The 20,229-nt window shown below is 39.9% G+C and overlaps 1 protein-coding gene across 4 annotated transcripts; it reads right to left on the reverse strand.

The window, feature by feature from the left end:
* Nucleotides 1–974: 974 nt before the first annotated feature.
* LOC117362513 (matrix metalloproteinase-18-like) lies at nucleotides 975–18,796 on the reverse strand. Of its 4 annotated transcripts, XM_033949002.1 has the most exons (12): nucleotides 18,639–18,796; nucleotides 15,592–15,748; nucleotides 15,387–15,430; nucleotides 13,732–13,973; nucleotides 13,468–13,616; nucleotides 13,240–13,365; nucleotides 9,493–9,654; nucleotides 9,093–9,210; nucleotides 8,185–8,318; nucleotides 6,783–6,942; nucleotides 5,017–5,120; nucleotides 975–1,309 (listed from the first exon to the last, which is right to left on the reverse strand). In XM_033949002.1, exons 2-12 carry the CDS (start codon nucleotides 15,623–15,625, stop codon nucleotides 1,209–1,211), a joined length of 1,374 nt encoding a protein of 457 aa, XP_033804893.1. In that variant the 5' UTR covers nucleotides 15,626–15,748; nucleotides 18,639–18,796; the 3' UTR covers nucleotides 975–1,208. The 4 variants fall into 4 exon arrangements, with proteins under 4 accessions (XP_033804893.1, XP_033804892.1, XP_033804895.1 ...); XM_033949001.1 differs by having other exon boundaries at nucleotides 15,387–15,762; nucleotides 18,639–18,783; XM_033949004.1 differs by lacking the exon at nucleotides 15,387–15,430 and having other exon boundaries at nucleotides 15,592–15,762; nucleotides 18,639–18,782.
* Nucleotides 18,797–20,229: the final 1,433 nt, after the last annotated feature.

The raw sequence follows: 20,229 nt of genomic DNA on the forward strand, positions 1-20,229 counted from the left end.
AATCAAAGCTAATTTTATATAGTGTTACAATAACTCTCATATTCTAATAAACAATGCTAGTCATTCAAAATAAAAAATAACCAATTTATTTTCTTGCACACTATTTTTCTCTGTAATTCTGACACTCATCTCCATAGTTTTCTTTCCCTTTTCTTGTACCCAACCCATATTTAAGCAATCTTGTAAATTCAAGAAAAATGTATTCTTTTATTGTTAACACTTTATGTTAAGCAGGTAAGTATTGGTAAGTAAGCTGTTTTCTTAAATATCAAAGTTCACGATGTTCTTGCTGTTCCATAATCTGGTCCCCGTCCCCACAATGTTCTCGATGTGACATAGGGCTCCTTTTACTAAGGTGCACTAGCATTTTTAGCGCACGCATGAAATTACCGCACGCTAAATCGCGCAGTATGCTTCTAGAATAACGCCAGCTCAATGCTGGCGTTAAGATCTAGCGCGCGGCAATTTAGCGTGTGCTATTCCGCGCGTTAAGACCCTAACGCACCTTTGTAAAAGGAGCCCATAATCTGGTCCTCTCACCACCCATCCCCAGTCAGTTTGGATCCAATCCCACCTCAACCCCAGCTGACTTTTTTTCCAGCCCCACTCCATCCTCGTCATAAATGGATCTTTTGGCACCAATACTGTGGACTCCCCATGCATCGGTGGTTCCCATCAACCATGCACACCTCTGACTCGAACCCGTGCTAGGAAAATAAATCAGGGAGACTTCCTGCACAATGACAACACAAGCATGCACACGTGCATATGATGTCATCGCGTTGACATCCACGCATACGCAGAAGGCCTCCAGACGCGAGCCCAAGCTCGGAGACTTCCAAAACCCAGACACAATGCCAGGTTTTGGAAATCCCTCTGGGCACTCAGACAGTCCTCTATAAAATTTTCCCGGACATCTGGTGACCCTACCTATTCACGACCCACACTTCAAATATACCAGACTAATGCAGCTATACATGAAATATAAAATGCTTTATTTTTTGACATTTAAATAAAAAATGTTAATATAATAAGTTAGAAATAAAATAGTGCTCTATACTAAAATTTTAAATAGACATTGAATGTAAAGGCTGCGTTTTGACGATTACATTTATGGCATAACAAAACATAGTAAAATATCACAAAATTAAATATTCACAAGAAGGTTTTATGTGTTGTAATAATCAGATCAAGATGGTTTTAGTGTTTTAACAACCCAACCAGCTGTTGTTCTTCAAGATTTTCATAACTCTTTTAGCTGTCATACTGAACTCATATTGTCTGTGTCCGCTGAAGAAATACAAAAGTCCTAGAAATGAAAATACACAAAATAAGTGGAAAAAAGATGATCTGTTTCCTTCTACTTTTAGAAAATAAGATAGGGCTAAATTCTATCACTGGCTTCTATATAGCTGCGGTAGAGATTTCTACCGCATGCTGGCGAGGTAAATGCTCCAACGCTCATAAGAACTGTATGAGTATCAGAGCATTTATCTTGCTGGCCTGCGGTAGAAACCTCTGCCATGGCTTTGTAAAAGGAGCCCTATATAAGGTACCCCAAAAAAATCAGCACATAAAAAGCCGCACTTAAAGTTTGGCACGGTTTATAGAATCCAATTCCAAGAGAAGGAGCAGAGTGTGCCCGGTCTTCAAACCCTCTTTATTAGTTGCAAATAAAAAGTATGCAAGTGTACTAAAACAGTCTAAAGTCACATCGAAGTGTTGCTAAAACAGGGAGTCAACACGGACTGTGTTTTGGATGTGGTGCCTGCATCTGGAGTTCCAAATGATAACCACAAACTAATAATGAAATCCAATTGCTGGTAAATGATAAACACAAACCATTAATGAAGTCCAGACATTGGTGAAGCAGGATACCAACTGCTAACTCATTCAGTGTCAAGCCAAAGTTCGAAAAAAAAAAAAAAAAAAAAAAAAACAATTTATAGAATAGCACTCATGCCAGGGAAACATGGCTAAATTTGGACATGTAGAGAAAAATCACCACTTAATATAACATATCCACTGTGTAAGTATCTTACAGGAGGGCCTCAGATTCGGAGCATACGCGTAGTCCTATCACAGACTCAACTGTCAGCGTATTTTTATAGCTCCATGCGCCAGTCATAGGCCCATACCAAAAAAAAACAAAACAAAAAAAACCCAACCGATTGAGATAAGTGATTTAGCTGCCTATTAAATAAGGATACACTGTGAATATGACTGAATTTTAGTATCTTAACTTCACCTTTAAAAGTTTTGGATTTTTAGTCACTATACTTAAGTTCTATTTATGAAAAAGTTTCAAAAATTCAATTGGGGTATGGGCCTATGACTGGAGCATGGAGCTATAAAAATACGCTGACAGTTGAGTCTGTGATAGGACTACGCGTATGCTCCGAATCTGAGGCCCTCCTGTAAGATACTTACACAGTGGATATGTTATATTAAGTGGTGATTTTTCTCTATATGAGTAAGTGATTTTCTGACCACTTGGGTTAATTATATTTAGTAAATTTGGACATGGCCATTTGCACCAAGGAAAATGTGTTGCAAATGTCTGCACTTAAATTTATTCTATAACTACACCCTAGACTGAAAATCATGCTCCCAACCCCCCATGACTTGCCCATTTTTGCGCCTTCGTTTTTTGACTCATATGTAAAATTTAGGCATAGATCCCGTGTCTATATTTACACGCGCAACTCTTAATTGATTTTAATTAGCACCAATAATTGCTTGTTAAGAAGCCAATTAGTGGCGCTAATTAGCTTAATAGTCAATAAAATTGTATGAGCAATTTGGGTACATGACCAATTGTTAGTGCTTCCTATGGAATTTGGGGGATGGGGTAGATTCAAGAAAGGGCACTATAAGTTAGGCACAAAAAATTAACACCAAGCAAATATGCTATAATAGCAAAGTTGGGTGGTAAAGCCATGATAGAATACAATCCTAAATTGGTGTTTTAGAGGGAAAATATATAAGAGGCACCTAAAGATAGGTGCCTAATATAGGCATCTATTTGGCACCTAACTTAATTAGTATATTGGCTTCAATTTTGAGCTTTAATAAGCAGTGGATTTCCCTAAGTCATCTCAATAATGGCCTATGGACTTCTCTTTTAAGAAATTATCCAAACCTTTTTTAAACCCTGCTAAGCTAGCTGATTTCTCCACATTCTCTGGCAACAAATTCCAGAGTTTAATCATACACTGTGTGAAGAAATATTTTCTCCAGTTTGTTTTAAATATACTACATAGTAGTTTTCTCGAATGCACCCTAGTCCTAGTATTTTTGGAAAGAGTAAACAAGCTATTCATATCTACCCTTTCCACTCCACTCAGTATTTTATAGACTTCTATCATATCACCCTTGAGCTGTCTCTTCTACAAGCCCTAGCTGCTTTAGCCTTTCCTCATAGGGAAGTCATCCCATCTCTTTTATCATTTTTATCGCGCTTCTCTATGCTTTCTCTAATTCAGCTTTATCTTTCTTGAGATATGGCAATCAGAATTGCACACAGTATTCAAGGTGCGGCCGTACCATAGAGCGATACAAGGGCATTATAAAATTTTCAACTTTGTTTTCCATTCCTTTCCCAATAATTCCTAACATTCTATTTGCTTTCTTAGCTGCTGCAGCCCATTGAGTTGAGGGTTTCAACATATCCTCAATGATGACACCTAGGGCTCCTTTTACCAAGGTGCGCTAGCGTTTTTAGCACACACAGGATATTACCACGCACTATGTGGCTAGAACTAGCACCAGCTCAATGCTGGCATTAGCGTCTAGCGTGCACGGCAATGCAATGCGCGCTATTCCGCACGTTAATGCCCTAACACAGTTTCGTAAAAGGAGCCCCTGGTTTCTTTTCCTGGGCAGTGACTCCTAACGTGGAATCCTGCATCACGTAGCTATAGTTCGGGTTCCTCTTTCCCACTTTTCACTTGCTCACATTAAACATCATCTGCCATTTTGATGGCCGACGACAGAACTTATCCCAATGGTGGCCCTATTGAGTTTGCTATCCAGATATCTTGTTCAGATAATTTACTGCTTTCTAACTTATACAGTACTTATCCAGATACCAGAATGAATATGAGCACTATCTGAATAAGTTCTGGGCTGCCTGGTACTATCCACCTAGTGCAGAGAAGATCTGTTAGGATACTCAGAGCCATTATTCAGATCCTGTTACTGAATATCCCCATCAGCAGCACTTATATAGATATCAAGTACTGTTACGCTGCAACCTTCCGCCCAATGTGTGGCCGTGGCCAAGAAAGCAATCAAGATGCTAGGAATTATTAGAAAAAGGATGGTAAACAAGATAGGAATGTTATAATGCCTCTGTATCGCTCAACGGTGCGACCTCACCTTGAGTATTGCGTTCAGTTCTGGTCTCCTTATTTCAAAAAAGATATAGCGGCACTAGAAAAGGTTCAAAGAAGAGTGACCAAGATGATAATGGGGATGGAACTCTGCTCGTATGCGGAAAGACTAACGAGGTTAGGGCTCTTCAGCTTGGAAAAGAGACGACTGAGGGGAGATATGATCAAAATTTACAAAATCCTGAGTGGTGTAGAACGAGTACAAGTGGATCGATTTTTTTTATTGCATACAGATTTACAAAGTCTAGGGGACACTCAGTGTTACAGAGAAATACATTTAGTACCAATAGGAGGAAATATTTTTTCACTCAAAGAATAGTTAAGCTCTGGAATGTGTTGCCAAAGGATTTGGTACGAGTAGTTAATATAGTTGGTTTTAAAAAATGTTTGGACAAGTTCCTGAAGGAAAAGTCCATAAACTGCTATTGAGAGATCCATGGGAAAGCCACCGCTTGCCCTGGATTAGTGGCAAGGAATGCTGCTACTATTTGGGTTTTTGCCAGGTACTTGTGACTTGGACTAGCCTCCGTGAAGACGGGATACTGGGCTAGATGAACCATTGGTCTGATCCAGTAAGGTTATGCTTATGCGGTTTCTAATAGAAGCAGTTGACAAACTTTACCATTATTCTGGAACACAGCGTGAACTTTCTGGCCAATTCCAGGAAAACCATCTTTAATTCGTTTTGGTGAACCTTTGTCCATAGTGTGTCTCTCTTCATCATAACTGAAGGAGAAAGAAATTGGATCAGTCTAAATATTATGAAAAAGTAAATTTAACTCACACAATGCAATAGTTACTAGCCAGAAAAGAAAGCGTGACCACTGAATGCATGTCCAGTCAGTGGATAAGGGCCTCACCTTTGATCTACCATATCTAATTAAGGGCCTTATTTACTAACGCTGGCTTTTACTAAACCGCAGTAGAGCTTCTTACCATGGTCTGGCAAGGTAAATGCTCCGACGCTCATAGGAATTGAATGAGCGTCGGATCATTTAAAGCTCTACCATGGCTTAGTAAAAGGAGCCCTAAGTATTTTTCCCACAGACATAGGAGAAACTTTGGGTTAATAGGTCCATTGACTTGCAGGCAGTTTCTTGGGAGTGCAGAGGCAATTGCAAAAACAAGCCTGACAGTGATTTCAAGAACCCCTCAATTAACTCCAAGCATTCTTCCAAATTATCTGTCTTCCTGATCTACAGGAGTTTAGACAAGCAAAATGGGTCTCTGAATAGTTTTCTATAGAGCTACACTGATTTAGAAATACGCTTTAATAATTCAAGGTCTTATTTCTAAAAGCTGCTAAGTCCATTTTAGTTGCACCAGAGAAAAATCTAATTGTCGTATGAAAATAAATCCTGAAAACGTCACTAGCTGGCAGCCCTCAAGGATCAAAGTTGTGAACCCTTGCCCTGAAACAATACAAATACTGTCTTTAATTAGTTCTTTGAGGAAACAATTTAGGAAATAATGATGCAATTTGAATAATATCCATATATTTTCTGGTAGGTATAATATTATTCAGAACTCCTTTCATTTTTTTGTAAAGATAATCTTAGAATTGTCACTCCTTGACCATTCTCCTGCTACAATAAATACATTATAATAATTGCTTGTGCTGGGGTTACAAGTGGAAATTCATGCCATTGACCTATCCCTGATCCACTTGATGTTACAGCCTTTGAACTATAATTTTTATGGAACCCTATGTAGCTTGCCATATGCTACTGCTAATCCTTATAGTCCGTCCTCCCCAGGAGCCCAGAACAGGTTACAATAAAATAAAATTAGGTACTTAGAATGTCCCTATCTGTCCCGAAGGCTCACAATCTAGCTAAAGTACCCGAGTAAACAATTATTAAATAGTAAAGATAACAAAATTTAGGGCGTTTTTAGCACGCGTTGCAGATTAGTGTGCACTAAACCCCGCGCTACGCGGAGAAACTAACGCCAGCTCAATGGAGGCGTTAGCATCTAGCACACGCTAAAACCGCTAGCGCATCTTGGTAAAAGGAGCCCATAGTAATAAAAAAATTAATTATTCATAATAAAAAATTATAAGAAAAATTAAAAAGAAACAAAAAAAATGAAATTAAAGTACCCCCCTGAAAACCCCTCCCCTCAAAGTCCCGAAGAAGTCCAAGCAAGACAGATGAGGTACTACAGGTCTTTCCTTAATTTTATAGCAGAACTGATTACCGTCTGAAATGAATTTGTTATGGAATTTCTGAGAATTTAAAATAGATAGTGAATAGAGTAACACAGCCTGCACTCTCCAAGCTTAATAGCTACAGAGATGTCGGTATATTGAGTGGCCCTTCCTACCTCCTTGATTTCAATACATTTTACTTGACTGTTGCTTTTCTTCACATTTCATAGATGTCCTACCTCCAGTACTGGTCAGCGACAAAGAAATATATTTTCTGTGCGTCTTCATCATAAACAGCTGCATCGATTGTCTTTACAGTTCGGGGAAAGCCCAATGTGTAGATGCTCTTGGGATAACCTTGCACTATGTCATATCCACTAAGAGCCCAATATTTGGTTCCTGCAAACAAACATTAATTATTTAATAGAGCAACTTTAAGATGATTGTGTTTATTTTGGAAGAATGATTTGCATTTTAGAGAGGCATAAATTGGCATTTCGACATTTATATATATTAATGTCTAAATTCCAAGTTTACAAAGTCAGGCTATACATATCTAAAACTCTAAAAGTTTCAAGTTTCAAGTTTATTAAATTTTTACTATACCGACTATCAGCAAATATCTAGCCAGTTTACAAGTTAAAATAAGATAAAAAAAATAAAATTTATACAATATATAAAATAATTGAAAAGAAAAAGAAGGGGGATTGTGAACATTTAGACTTTAACTGGACATACTGGAAAGTGATGGTAGGGAGAAGTAGTGGAAGGGGAAAAAATACATAGTTCAATTAAAAAAAAAAAAATTGGAAAGGGAAGGATGAAACATAAGGAATGGGATCGCTTCCTAAAAGCGGTTGTAGTATTGAAGAATAAATTATATTTAGGAGCAGGAAAACGCGTCTTGGAATAAGAAAGTTTTTAGTTTGGCCTTAAATTTATCAATTGATGTCTCGTGACGAATGTGGGATGGCAATGAGTTCCATAGAGCAGTGGTTCCCAACCCTGTCCTGGAGGACCACCAGGCCAATTGGGTTTTCAGGCTAGCCCTAATGAATATGCATGAAGCAAATTTGCATGCCTATCACTTCCATCATATGCAAATCTCTCTCATGCATATTCATTAGGGCTAGCCTGAAAACCCGATTGGCCTGGTGTTCCTCCAGGACAGGGTTGGGAATCACTGCCATAGAGTAGGAGCGACTACAGAAAAGTTAGTCTTTCTCGTATAGAAGAAATCTTTGATTGTGGGAACAGATAGTAGGTTTTGATCGGCTGATCTGAGGGTCCGTGATGAGCAGTAAGGGATGAGAAGTTTATCTAGAAAAGAAGGTTGGCGGAAGAATCTAACAGACCTATGGCACAGGGTATGCCTTGTGTGTATATTGGGCAAGACTGGAGTGGGCCTAAAAAATAAGGGGCCGATTCAACAAATTGCTTCTTAAGTTAGGCGATGGTAGATGTCCTGCTACCACCTTAGGCCCTCTTTTACTAAGCCACGGTAAAGGTTTCTACCTGACGCTCATAGGGAACTAGACAGCTATAGAGAAATGCATTACTGTTTCAAGACAGCATTACTGTATAAAGACAGCGAATGGAAAGAATATATTTAAGAGAAATCTTATTGAGATCCAGACTTACCTTTGAATAGAAAAACTTGATCCTTCTCAGGAATTTCATAGGCAGCTTGAATCCCAGATGGCAAAGATGGCCAGAACTGTTCAATTAGAATCTCTTCGGCTGGAGACTTTTGGGGAACCTTGCGCCAGAGGGTCCTAATTTTTTTTTAAAAAACAATTAATTGCAGTTTTTTGAGTTACCAGTTCAAGGTTATAACATCTATCATTAATTCTAAAGCTGTACAAATGCATACCACTTCTCTTGCTAGTTTATTCACATTAGAATTCATAATTTTTTTTGCAAATGTTTACTACAATTTAACTGGAGGAATACTGATGAATTTTAAAAACAACTCTAGATTTCTTCAATTAATAAATATTTCAAGACTCTCTATGCAGAAGATATGAAGCACATTTTCTGGGATGTATGGGCATTCATAAATGTAGATGGGTTTCCAAAACATGCCACATTAAAATCCTCTTGCATACCCTGACTTATTCTGAAAATTTGGTGTTGAGAGGACAGCAAGCAAATATGTCATTAGGTAAAACACAAATGAAAGAGGATAAGGACAGAAGAAGCAGTCAAACCTCATGGATAAAACAGAAGAAAAGGGGAGAATGAGGTGTAATGAGGCCAAATGAGCCAGATGTGTAAGAAGAACTCTTTATTTAAGTAACTCGACATGGCCATGTTTCGGTGTTGACATCTGCCTCAGGAGTGGTCTTCCAAGACAGGGTTGGCAACCACTGGTCTAATGAAACATGAAGATTGCTTTAATTGTGTTGGCCTCTAATCAGCGCCATTAATTTTATCACCTACACTGAAGCCAGAGAAATACTAGCTCCTCATAAGCAGGAATACCGACTCCTGAGGCATCTAGAAAGTTAGCTCAAGAAATTATGCTTTCTTGAGGTGAACAAGTTTACCTGTCTTTAAAGAACATAATCTCTCCACGTAAGGTAGTGATAGCATCAAATGTCACATTTGTATCACATTGGGAAGAGGAGGTAGGTTTCTTGGATGGTACAGGGTTTGGCGATGATCCTGGTGGAGGGGGGAAAAAACAATGAATGGATATATTTAAAATGCAGTGAAATGTTTCAAAATGTATATAAAAGTTAACTGGAAATTATCCAGGCTGGAACTGGTTGAGAAACCCATTTTCCAGAAGTATCTTACTATGGATATTGTTACGTTCTTTAAAACTAGTTTCTGGTTTTAATTTCAACAATCCAAGGGTCAACAAACTCATCTGAAAATATTTTCTATAAAATAACGTTGCATTCGATTTTTATTACAGCATATAATCTCTGAAGCTTTACCTACCATAGAGAGCCTGAATGCCATTGACATCATCCTGAGGTAGGTGGAATTCATTAGGGTTGGTATAAGAGTAAGTTGGGTACATCAGTGCACCGGGAATGCTGGAATGAGAGAGGCCCAGTGAATGGCCAAACTCATGAGCAGCGACAAGAAATAAGTTGTACCCTAGGAAGGAAAGTTCATACAGTATTTTAATATCATTATCACCACAGAGGCCGTGTAAATTTGAACGATTACTTTTTTTTCCCCATTTATATCTATATCCAAATCTATACCTGCAGCGGCGTAGCGAGGGTGAATGGTGCTTGGAGCAGTGGCACCCCTCCCCTGCTCCTTCCCGACCCCCTTCTGCCACGCGTACACACCCTTCCCTTTCCCGTACCTTTTTAATTTTCCCTGCATGAGCGGCATCATGAACTTGCTGACACGTCGTGCCAGCTCTCCCTCTGAAGTCACTTCCTAGGCGCGGGACCTGGAAATGATGTCAGAGAGAGCCGACACCGACGTGGGCAGCAAGTTTGAGATGCTGTTCGCGTCGGGAAAATTAAAGAGGTATGGGAGAAAGGAAGGGAAGGAGTGGAGGGGGTGCAGAGAGGAGGAAGGTGCCCACAAAGATGGTGCACAGGATGGACCGCCTCCCCTTTACAATGCCACTGTATACCTGTCTCTTTATAGCAATAGCTCTATCTGCTTTGCACTGACCTTATTAAAGATCAATTTTTTTTAAAAAAACTGGTTATGTACAATACTCAAAGCGTATTGTGTAGTGTTTTAGAATACCTACGAAGGGGGGGGGGGGGCGCTAAAAATTCTCAGCCCAACCAACTAACTTCCTAAATTCTGCGCGTTATTTTGCCACTGTTGCTGAAAAGAGTGCTATCGTATTTCATTTATTTGCAGAAACGAAATTCTCTGTTTTGACATTGTTTCAGATCATTGATTGAACCATATCTGCGTCATTCTCTTCTTGGTCGGGCTGAGAACTTTTCAGCACTCCCTCGTAGAGAGAAAAGTTTCAGTTTCTGGTAACCAGAGCTGAGATAGTGATGTCATAATGCCTCATTCCACCAATAAGAGCTAACTTCAACAGTGATGTCACAATGGCTTGATTGTCCTATATTTAGCTCACTTTTATTACATAAGAATGGGTGCTAAAAAGTTCTCAGCCCAGCCAACCAACCTCCTAAATTCTGAGCATTATTTTGCCACTTTAGCTGAAAAGACTGTTATCTTATTTCATTAAGTGCCAATTTGCAGAAACAGAATTCCGTGTTTTGACATTGTTTTAGATTATTGATTGAACCATATCCATGTCATTCTCTTCTCGGTTGGGCTGAGAACTTTTGCAAAAGATGGATATATTTGTATTTAAAACCCAATAATGAAGAATTGAATTATTATACAATAAATGTAAAATATATATATTTAAAATATATAAAGTAACATGAGACATATCAAGCTGAGTCAGATCACAAGTCCATCAAGTGTGGTGCAGTGGTTAGAGCTACAGCCTCAGCACCCTGAGGTTGTGGGTTCAAATCCCACACTGTTCCTTGTGACCCCAGGCAAGTCACTTAATGCCCCAGGTACATTAGATAGAGTACGAGCCTGCTGGGACAGATAGGGGAAAATGTTTGAGTACCTGAATAATTTGTAATCCACATACAATTGTAGGATATGCAGAATATAAATAATTAAATATATATAAATAAAAGTCCAGCATCCTATCTCCAACAATGGCCAAAATATCTGGCAGGTCTCAAAGAACAGATCCATTTTTACATCTCCCTCCAATGGATAAGTGATGGCTTTCTGATATCTATTTTGACTAATAATTATTTATGGATTTCTTTTCTAGGAATTTGTCTAAACCCGTTTTAAACCCAGCTGTACCAACTTTGACAACAATAAAAGGTCGATCAGCTGTTAAGTGATAAATACTTTCTCTACGTAACTTTAAATCCGCTAGTAGGCAGAGAAGGTGTGACTACTTGCCATATGGAACTTTGAACTATTGCATCAGTATTTTATGGTTAAGATTGCCTTTTGAAACTATAATCTCTAATGGGGCAAACACCTAGACCAACTGCTTTCGCCCACTACTTACGGGGAATTTAGGACATGCCTAAAAACATACCTGTTCCAGAAATACCTAAACAATTGACCCGCCTATTCCACCAGAACTTACAGCACTGTTATATATATATTCTGTTATCTTCATCTTATCGTAATTTTACGTTGCTATTTATTCCCAACAGGTCCTGTCGGACATTGCCTACTAAAATGTACATCTTATATTCTTGCTCAGCAAATTGTATTTCTATACTATTGCCTCCTGAGGTCTCTGATCTCTGTATTTCCTCTGAATATCTACTTATTGTATTTCGCTGAATGTCCAGCTCTCTTGATTGTAAACCGCCTAGAAGTCGCAAGATTGTGGCGGTATAGAAGAATAAAGTTATTATTATTATAATAAACACAATGATCTTGTATCTTGGATTCCGTGCTTACAGTCATTTTCTATAGCTGCTCTCAGTATAAAACAAATTCCCCTTCCCTGGATCTTTTGTCATAGCAACTATTGAAAATCTTTGTACAACTGTAGACAGCATTGGCCATTTAGTCATAAAGATTAGTAGGAGAGCTGATCACCATGGTGTCAGGTCAAAAGCGCGCCGGGACAAAGGCGCGAGCAGTCAATTGAGCGCAGCGTGGAGGCGCGCGCCAAAGAAAATCACTGTTTTTAGGTCTCCGACGGGGGTGTGTGGGGGGAACCCCCCCCACTTTACTTAATACAGATTGTGCCGCATTGTGGGGGCGTTGTGGGGGGTTTTGGGGGTTGTAACCTCCCAAATTTTACTGAAAACTTCACTTTTTCCCTGTTTTTAGGGAAAAAGTTAAGTTTACAGTAAAATGTGGGGAGTCACAACCCCCCAAACCCCCCACAATGCCGGCGCGATTTGTATTAAGTAAACTAGGGGTGCTCCCCAACAAAAAACCCCCGTCGGAGCCCCTAAAAACAATAATTTTCTTCGGCGCGCACCTCCATCTTGCGCTCAGTTGTCGGCGTGCGCCTTTGTCTTCCGTGTTGTTGTCTATGAACCGATCACCATACATATCTAACCATTTTGTTTTCATTGCAAATCATTGAGAATGCCACTGTAGATTAGTGATCTCTACATATTTTTAACCAAATATATTTATAATCCGATATCATAAATTTAAAACATGGTTTAAACAAGTGAACAAATCACCCTGAAATTTGATAGAAAAGATTGAGTGCATCTTAATAATGATTTTATAGTCCTTAAAAATGCTGTATTATCCAACTAGCACTTAATCTACAATTGCCTTCATTCACTCTGCATGTTTGAACTGCGCATTGGAGAATGACGTGGGGACAAATTTTTCCCCATCCCTGTGGGAACTCATTTTCTCATCTCGTCCCGTCCCTGTGAGTTATTTTCCTGTCCCTGTCCCATTCCTCCAAGCTACGTCCTCATCTGCACAAGCCTCAAACACTTTAAAATCACAAGTGTTTAAGGCTTGTGTGGTTACGGCAGAGCTTACAGGAATGGGGCAGAGACAGCGACAGGATGGGGAAATTGAGTTCCTGTGTGGACAGGGACAAATTTGTCCCTGTGTCATTTGCTACTGTGCATATATGTGCTTTATGTATACCTCTAGTGCAATAAACTGGCCTATCCTACAATATTCTGACAGAATGCATAATGGGTGTTTTTTGATTACCAACTGAGCCTTTGGTCCAGTTTTCATCTTCATCAAAGTGGGCATCTCCCCCAATATCTTCACTGGGTGCAAATGCATGAGCGAGTGTTCCATGTGGTCCATCAAACGGATAAAAATCACCATGAGCTAAGACATTAAAACAAAGAATAATAAATCCATGAAGACCATGGGATGAGGGAATGAAAGAAAATATGTTCTATAACCGTTATAGTTTTTATGACATAGTACCTTCAGCTCCAAAGGAAATCTGAATATCAGAAATGCCATCATAGATCCTGGTGAATCTCAGTGGTGTCACATCACTCCAGACCTTAAGGGCTTTATCAATTGCTTTGTCCACATCAGCCTGTTCCATATCTGGTGTGTAGTTTAAAATTCTGTTCAAACAAGAAGGAGTAGCAAAAGTTAGTGTTACAGGAGTCTTTGTGTGCTACTCAATGTGCATATGTAATATTGCTTTTCAGATGAAGGAAAGAATATTTGAAAACTTACCTGTATGTAATTTCTTTCTTTTTCCATGTAGGCCGTCTAGCAAAAGTGCTGTAGTCATCAACATCAGGAACTCCACATCTGGGCTTTTGCATCACTTCAAGTGTCTCAGAATCCAGTGAGCCTGTCACTTCCAGTCCAAAGAATTCCTGCATTTGCTGAATTTTATCAGACAAAGGACTGCCGCTCTTTCTCACATATTTCTTGCCGTCTGTTTCAAGATCGTAGTATCTTTTCAGATATTCCTGATAAAACCAAATACCACTCAGTGGACACATTTTTGAGAAGTTGCCATTATTCTGATCAACCCCAACTGTGCCTAAGCAGGTGTGCAAACCATAACAGCTCTATTCATTTTCTTGGTTACAATAAAGAAATTGATAGAGTTTTTAAAAATTAGTTGCCTTTGTTAGAAACAAAGTATCCATATTCTACTAGAAAATATGCATAAAGCTAATTGTGTTTGCAAAATATAGCAAATATAATTTTTCCATTGCAGTGGCACACAATTTCTGTTAATAATTGCATTTCACTATTTTTCATATTAAACAATGTATATATGTACATATAAACGGATACATATAGATGTGTATATATAGGGTCATCCATTGCTTTCAACGGAAGTAAAGCCCAGATGTCTCAATCCATCCTCCTTTTTCTGAAGCCATCTATCTGTAAGTACATATATATATATATACAGTGGTAAATTGTATTACGAGCATAATCCGTTCCAGGAGCATGCTCGTAATCCAAAATGCGCATTTATCGAAGCGAGTTTCCCCATAGGAAATAATGGAAACTCACTTTGATATGTTCCCCCCCCCGCTCGCAAAGACCCCCCTCAACGTGAACCAGCACCCCCCCTAGGCGAGAGGGAGAATTAGAAGTCCTTGAGCATGCGCAGATGCATGCTCAAGGCCGGCAGAAGCAGGAAGATCTTCTAGCGGCACCGGCACGACCTGTGGGCTGCGTGACGGTGCCAGACAGGGAGGTTAGGTTTAAGTTGTTCGAGCGGGGGGTGCCAGTTCGCAGGGGGGGGGTGCCGGTTCGAGCGGGGGGGGGGCCTTTGCGAGCGGGGGGGGAGCGATGCCAGTTATCGGGGGCGTGCTCGCAAATCAAGTCAACACTCAGTTTGCGAGACAGGTTTTTCGAGAATGTTTTGCTCGTCTTGCAAAACACTCGCAAACCGAGTTACTCGCAAACCGAGGTTTGACTGTATTTGCAATTTACATAAAAGCCAATTAACTGGAAAAAAGTATTTTATTTAATCCGTTACTACAAGTTTCTGAACATCTTTTTTTAGTTATCAAGCTCCAACTATTTGGAATACACTTCCTCTCACTGTTAAATCAGAAACTAATTATTTAGTTTTTAGAAAGCTTTTAAAAAAACAGTTTTTTTAAAAGAAATTTTTGAACTGATTGTTTTTATGATTTTTTTTTTCAATATTGCCCGTTTAACCGGGTTTGTTTCCGGTCATCTGCTTTATTGTAATCCGCCTGGATCTCATAAGGGCTATGGCGGAACATAAAAAGCTCTGTAATGTAATTTTTCCAACAGTGTCACCACAAAATACACAAGTAGTAAACAGATATAAGTTAAGAGCACAGAATGTGCATCCACTCATTCCTTTGGTGGGCAGAAGATATTCAACTTACCTCAGCAAACTGCATGTCCTGCTCTTTAGCTTCTGTTTCAGGAGCTGTGGGGAAGGCATGAGAGAAAGCCACCCAAAGTGTCAGCAGCAGGAGCTTTTCCATTCTGCTCTCTGCCCTCTGCTCTGCTGGCAGTTCTTTCAACTTCTGAAGTAGAAGCACTTGGTCTCTACCACTCAATCTCTCAAGCGCCCTCTATTTATACTACCTGTGTGGCTTGTATTGCTGCATGATTCACACATTATGACTTCCTCCAAATCACAACAACGGAAGCAGACAGGGCATTGGTATTACTGCCCATGTTTGGAAAATCTCTTTGGTTGTCGCAATCCTTCCATATGATTAATAGGCAGGAAGGGGTTTTTCTAGAAAAAGAATCCTTAGAAATTTTCTTAGAATGTCCAAGATGAGCAGAGAAACAAAATACTTTTCACCATACCCATATAACAATATAGTACGATCATATAAGTAAAATATAAAAATACTTTGAATGTCCTATCTGAACATAGAGAATGCTTAAGCTATGTTATTTTTGCACACACAATCCTGAAGATGTACAAGTGGTGTATTTCTATCGTACCGACTCTTTCTTTAAAAATGTTTTCACCAACGTGTTAGTAGCAATTTAAAGTGCAAACGTGTGGCATGATGAGGAATATGGCATAGGAAATATTTTAGGATAATGATTGTGATACGCTATACAATTTTACCCCTACTGAAAGTTTCTAGCAAGCTGGATTGAAGATTTAAAATTTGTTCAATTTTCTATACTGTTCTCCCCAGGGAGCTCAGAATTTATTCAAGCTCACAATCTATCTAATGTACCTGGGGCAATGAGGTGATTAAGGCCCCAATTCACTAAAGTCAGCGATCGTCGCTAAACCTGTTTTCATAGGTTTAGTGACGATCGCTGCTACCCACCCGATTCACTAAGCAGCCCACTGTGTATTTTCCGATCTGATGCGACCCAACCCATGCACATGAGTAAAACCCCATGCAAAATGGCCAAGCGATTAATTCACTAACATTTGCTTGGCTATTTTGCATCGGGTTTTACTATCCTAAAACCCGACTGCTGTTGGCCAATCAGGGACTTCCTTAGGCTCATCCCTAAGGAAGTCCCTGATTGGCTAAGGTGCCTCAGGCCCCTCCCCTTCTACCATATTTTTAAGCGCGGGTGTTTGGTGGGTAGGTGTGAGGTATTCGGCCGGCCGCGGGCGGGTAGGGGAAGAGGGGGGCCAATGGCAGGAGGGATCGGGCATCCCTCCTGCCATAAGTTCAGTGGGCAGGTGGGATCTATCTAATTGCATTAATTTTAGATGGAGTTGTTTTGGGGGACCCTGCAATGTACTTGTGTGCTAAATTAGCGCCTGTTGGAAACAAGTTAAATGGACATTTACTCTGACCCAATATAGATAGCCTTACACTTTTATGCCTGATTCTAGGCAAACGGCTAAGAGCTATTAAATGCTGCATTGAAGTAATTTTAAAGATAACAACACAAATAGCAAAAAAAGAGTGCTTTACTTAGGTGTTGGATGCAAAAGATATATGATATCTTATTTTTAAATAATAATGCTGGATTTTTCAAAAATTAAAATTAGAATTGTCAGTAGCTGTGTTGTATATTTTTATTTGAAAATTAATAAAAATTTTAAAAATATTTTTTAAAAAAATTAGAATAGTGACATTCACATTATAAGTGAGCACATATATTTTAAGGACCTGATTCTGGAAATGGCACCTGCTATTGTAGGCGCCTGCAAAACAGGTGCCTACCACGTGATAATCACTGGTAGACGCTAGGTCCAGAATCACATCTATTTTTTGTATAGATCCCTTAAATGTAGGCCAGTGTTTTACAAGCCTACCTTTAAGGCATCCGACACATGCCTATGGACTCCTAAGGCCACTTCCAGCATAAGCCATACCAGCCTTAGGCATCCCTAGCAGCCTCCACATGCATCGATTTATAAAAAGAAAACATGGCACAGCGGAGGAAGGCCCTGGCAGGGTAAGATGCAAGCTTCCTTTTCAGAGTGCTGCCTTCGTCGGCCGGCCGACGACAGCAGCGCTGCTGCTCTAGGAGGCCCAGAGGTATGTCAGATCTCACTGAGGGGTAGGGGGTGTTGATCACTGAATCAGAAAGACCAATTTTTTTCAGACAACGAATTGATCTGAATTGATTCACCAAAGTGAATCAGTACATTGATTTGAATCAGCGAATCGGGCAGCACTATTGAATACTAGCATCTATGTGCCCAGCTGTCTACGTTTAGGTGTGAGCACTATGGCCGGGTGTGGCCGATTAGACACGCCCAGGTGGCTAATACCCTATGCCATACAGACCTCGGCCGAGCAAAAGCGAGGCATGGGTAGCTGGGAAAGACTGCAATAAAGTTCAAAAATAGTGTAAAACACCAGGGTGCCACAAAATAAATCTTTATTTCACCAGACTTGGTGCATGTAACTTAGGTTAGTAGTAATTCAAAATGAGTTCCAAAAATACAAGCAAATAGTCCTTGCACAAAATACAAACAAAAACAATCCATTTGTTTCCTTTATTTGGCATGGTGCCATGCACTGGCTTCTATTTCAACCTTTTCATGGCCTTCTCTGAGGCTTTCAGGCCTACACCTGGCACACAGGGCTAGGCCCTATCCGGCCCAGCCACTGTTTGCCACCTGGCCTGTTCAACCAGATTCTGCTATGATTTCTTATAAGTCCTTTCACTGGAGAAAAGTTCACCTTGGAGTTTTATTAACCAAAATACCCCCAGAGGGGTTGGGATCTGTACTCGCCCTGTAGATTTTGGTGTACAAAAATCCCAACCAAGATCCCACTAGATTTTGAATATAGAGTTCCCCAGTGTCCTGTGGCCAGCAGTGCCTTAAGTAACCAATTTTCAGTCTGCCCCCAAACAGCATTACAGCAAAACAAACTCGGTCCTGCTTGGATTTAGGCTGTGCAGTTTTCCCTGCAAGTTCTATGCAGCAAGGGGTGGGGGACACCCTCTTTCAGCCAAAGGCCTTGAATAATACAGCCTGGCTAGTCTGGAATCTTCACCAATAATTTCCTCTTGATAAACTCCAAACTTTTCCTACTATGCCTCAGCCCCACTCCATTAATTGAGGGTCAGTAGCGCATGTAAAATCCTCACTCATTTCTTCCATACTCTGAGCTTCATTTATTTCTATATCATTTTCATTTATGAATGAGTCCTCAACAAAAATCCTCCTAATCCTGAGGTCCTACCTGCCCTTCTGGAATATAAAGGTTCTGGTACACTTCTGTTTCCTGGCAGAGAAGGTCTGATTCCCTTCTCTCTCCTTGCTAGGTTCCTCCTGGGTAGCTCAATGTTTGGCTCCCTGCAACTAGGAACCCCACCCTTTTCCCTCTCAGTGGCTAACTGCCTGTGCTGGAGTGCAGGTGTGCCCTTAGTTCTGGCTAATTCTGAGCTCAGGTGCTTGTTGAGCTGGCTCAAACCAGTTCTGGATTTGCTAGGTCCTGGAGCTGTATCAGTCTTGGCTTTAGGAATTCTCTGCTCTTGGCCTGATGGGATTTGTAGTCCTGTTACCTTGCTTTTCACTTGCTGCTTAGAAAAACGTAAACAGGCATGAGGAGTCTCTACCTCCTGTGCACTGCTATGCAAAGGCATTTTCTTTCTTGGTAGTGCCCTAGGAGGAATTTTAGGTTAATCTACTGTTTTCTCCTGGGACAATTCCCTACTTTGCTCATCAGTTCTGGGGCACTGCAAGGATTCCTTTGTCTTCACAGGGACAGAACTTACATCAGCCATTGAGCTAGTGTGCAGGCTTGCACCAAAAGTTAGGCCTATAAATATGGACTTACAATAGTGTACAGTAATAATAATTGTACATGCAATTGCCAATATAGAATTCATGCAAGCGTCATCCCAACATCTAACTTCAGGCAATCTGTACAGAGCTGCCCCTTTCTGTCTCTGTAGAATTTGCTTTTCTTTTGGATGCCTCTGCTGTGCAAGCAAACTGTCTTGCAGGCTCTTGGCACTTTTCCCCTCTTGGAAGTTAATTCTAGTCCTGCAATTCCAACTCCTGATTTACTTTGTCTCATAAATTATGTTGCAAATTAGATGTCAGCTCATTACCAATGTTAGCTAAAAAATATTTTAGGCTGTTTGAAATGCACATCTGTTTGTGGTAACAAGGAAATGAAGCGCGTTTGTCTCAAAATAATCTTTGCATGCAATCTTGATGTGTTGCAGCTTGCAAGATAGAGCTTAAAAGCTTATCGGCCACATGCCTGTGATTTCTGGGATTTTGATGAGGCAACATTCAAAAAAAGGTCTGATGGAATTAGTTCTATTCAGAATCGCAAATAATAGAATAAAAGAAAAGCCCTCTTGGGAAAATTAGTTGAAAAACAACTCAAATTGTGATGAAGGTATAATTTATTTAGAGAAGAATTTCAGTAAACATGATGGAAATGGGTGCACCTCAAATGACCTTATTCATGAAATCATGCAGGAATTTTGAATTGAATTATGGGTAAGTTATAGAATGAAGAGCCCATTTCAAGACTCTTATACTAAAGGGCATTTCACCCTAATACGTGCTTAGGCCTTGATTCTATATATGTTGCCGACTAGTGCAGCACTAAGCATGATTCGATAACAGGTGAACAGCCTTAGATGCTTCTAGGGGTCCTATTTGGCGTACCATATTTATGCCAGGGTTTTCTTGACTTAATGCTTGCGCCTAAGTTAGACGCACGATGGCACCTAAGTCAAAAACAGGCACCTGCAATCCACCCCTAATCATGCCCACTTTTAACTATGTATTTTGGACTAGGTGCCCACTTCATA

The sequence above is a fragment of the Geotrypetes seraphini genome, chromosome 6, assembly GCF_902459505.1.
Source record: "Geotrypetes seraphini chromosome 6, aGeoSer1.1, whole genome shotgun sequence".
NCBI lineage: Eukaryota > Metazoa > Chordata > Amphibia > Gymnophiona > Dermophiidae > Geotrypetes > Geotrypetes seraphini.

Excerpts from the sequence above, each read along its gene's own strand:
- LOC117362513 (XM_033949001.1), bottom strand. The coding sequence starts at position 15,488 with ATGGAAAAGCTCCTGCTGCTGACACTTTGGGTGGCTTTCTCTCATGCC. Across the intron at positions 9,211-9,492 it reads TGGCATTCAGGCTCTCTATG|GATCATCGCCAAACCCTGTA; the intron begins GTAGGTAAAGCT and ends CCCCTCCACCAG. Across the intron at positions 5,121-6,782 it reads GTCGCTGACCAGTACTGGAG|TTATGATGAAGAGAGACACA; the intron begins GTAGGACATCTA and ends TTTCTCCTTCAG.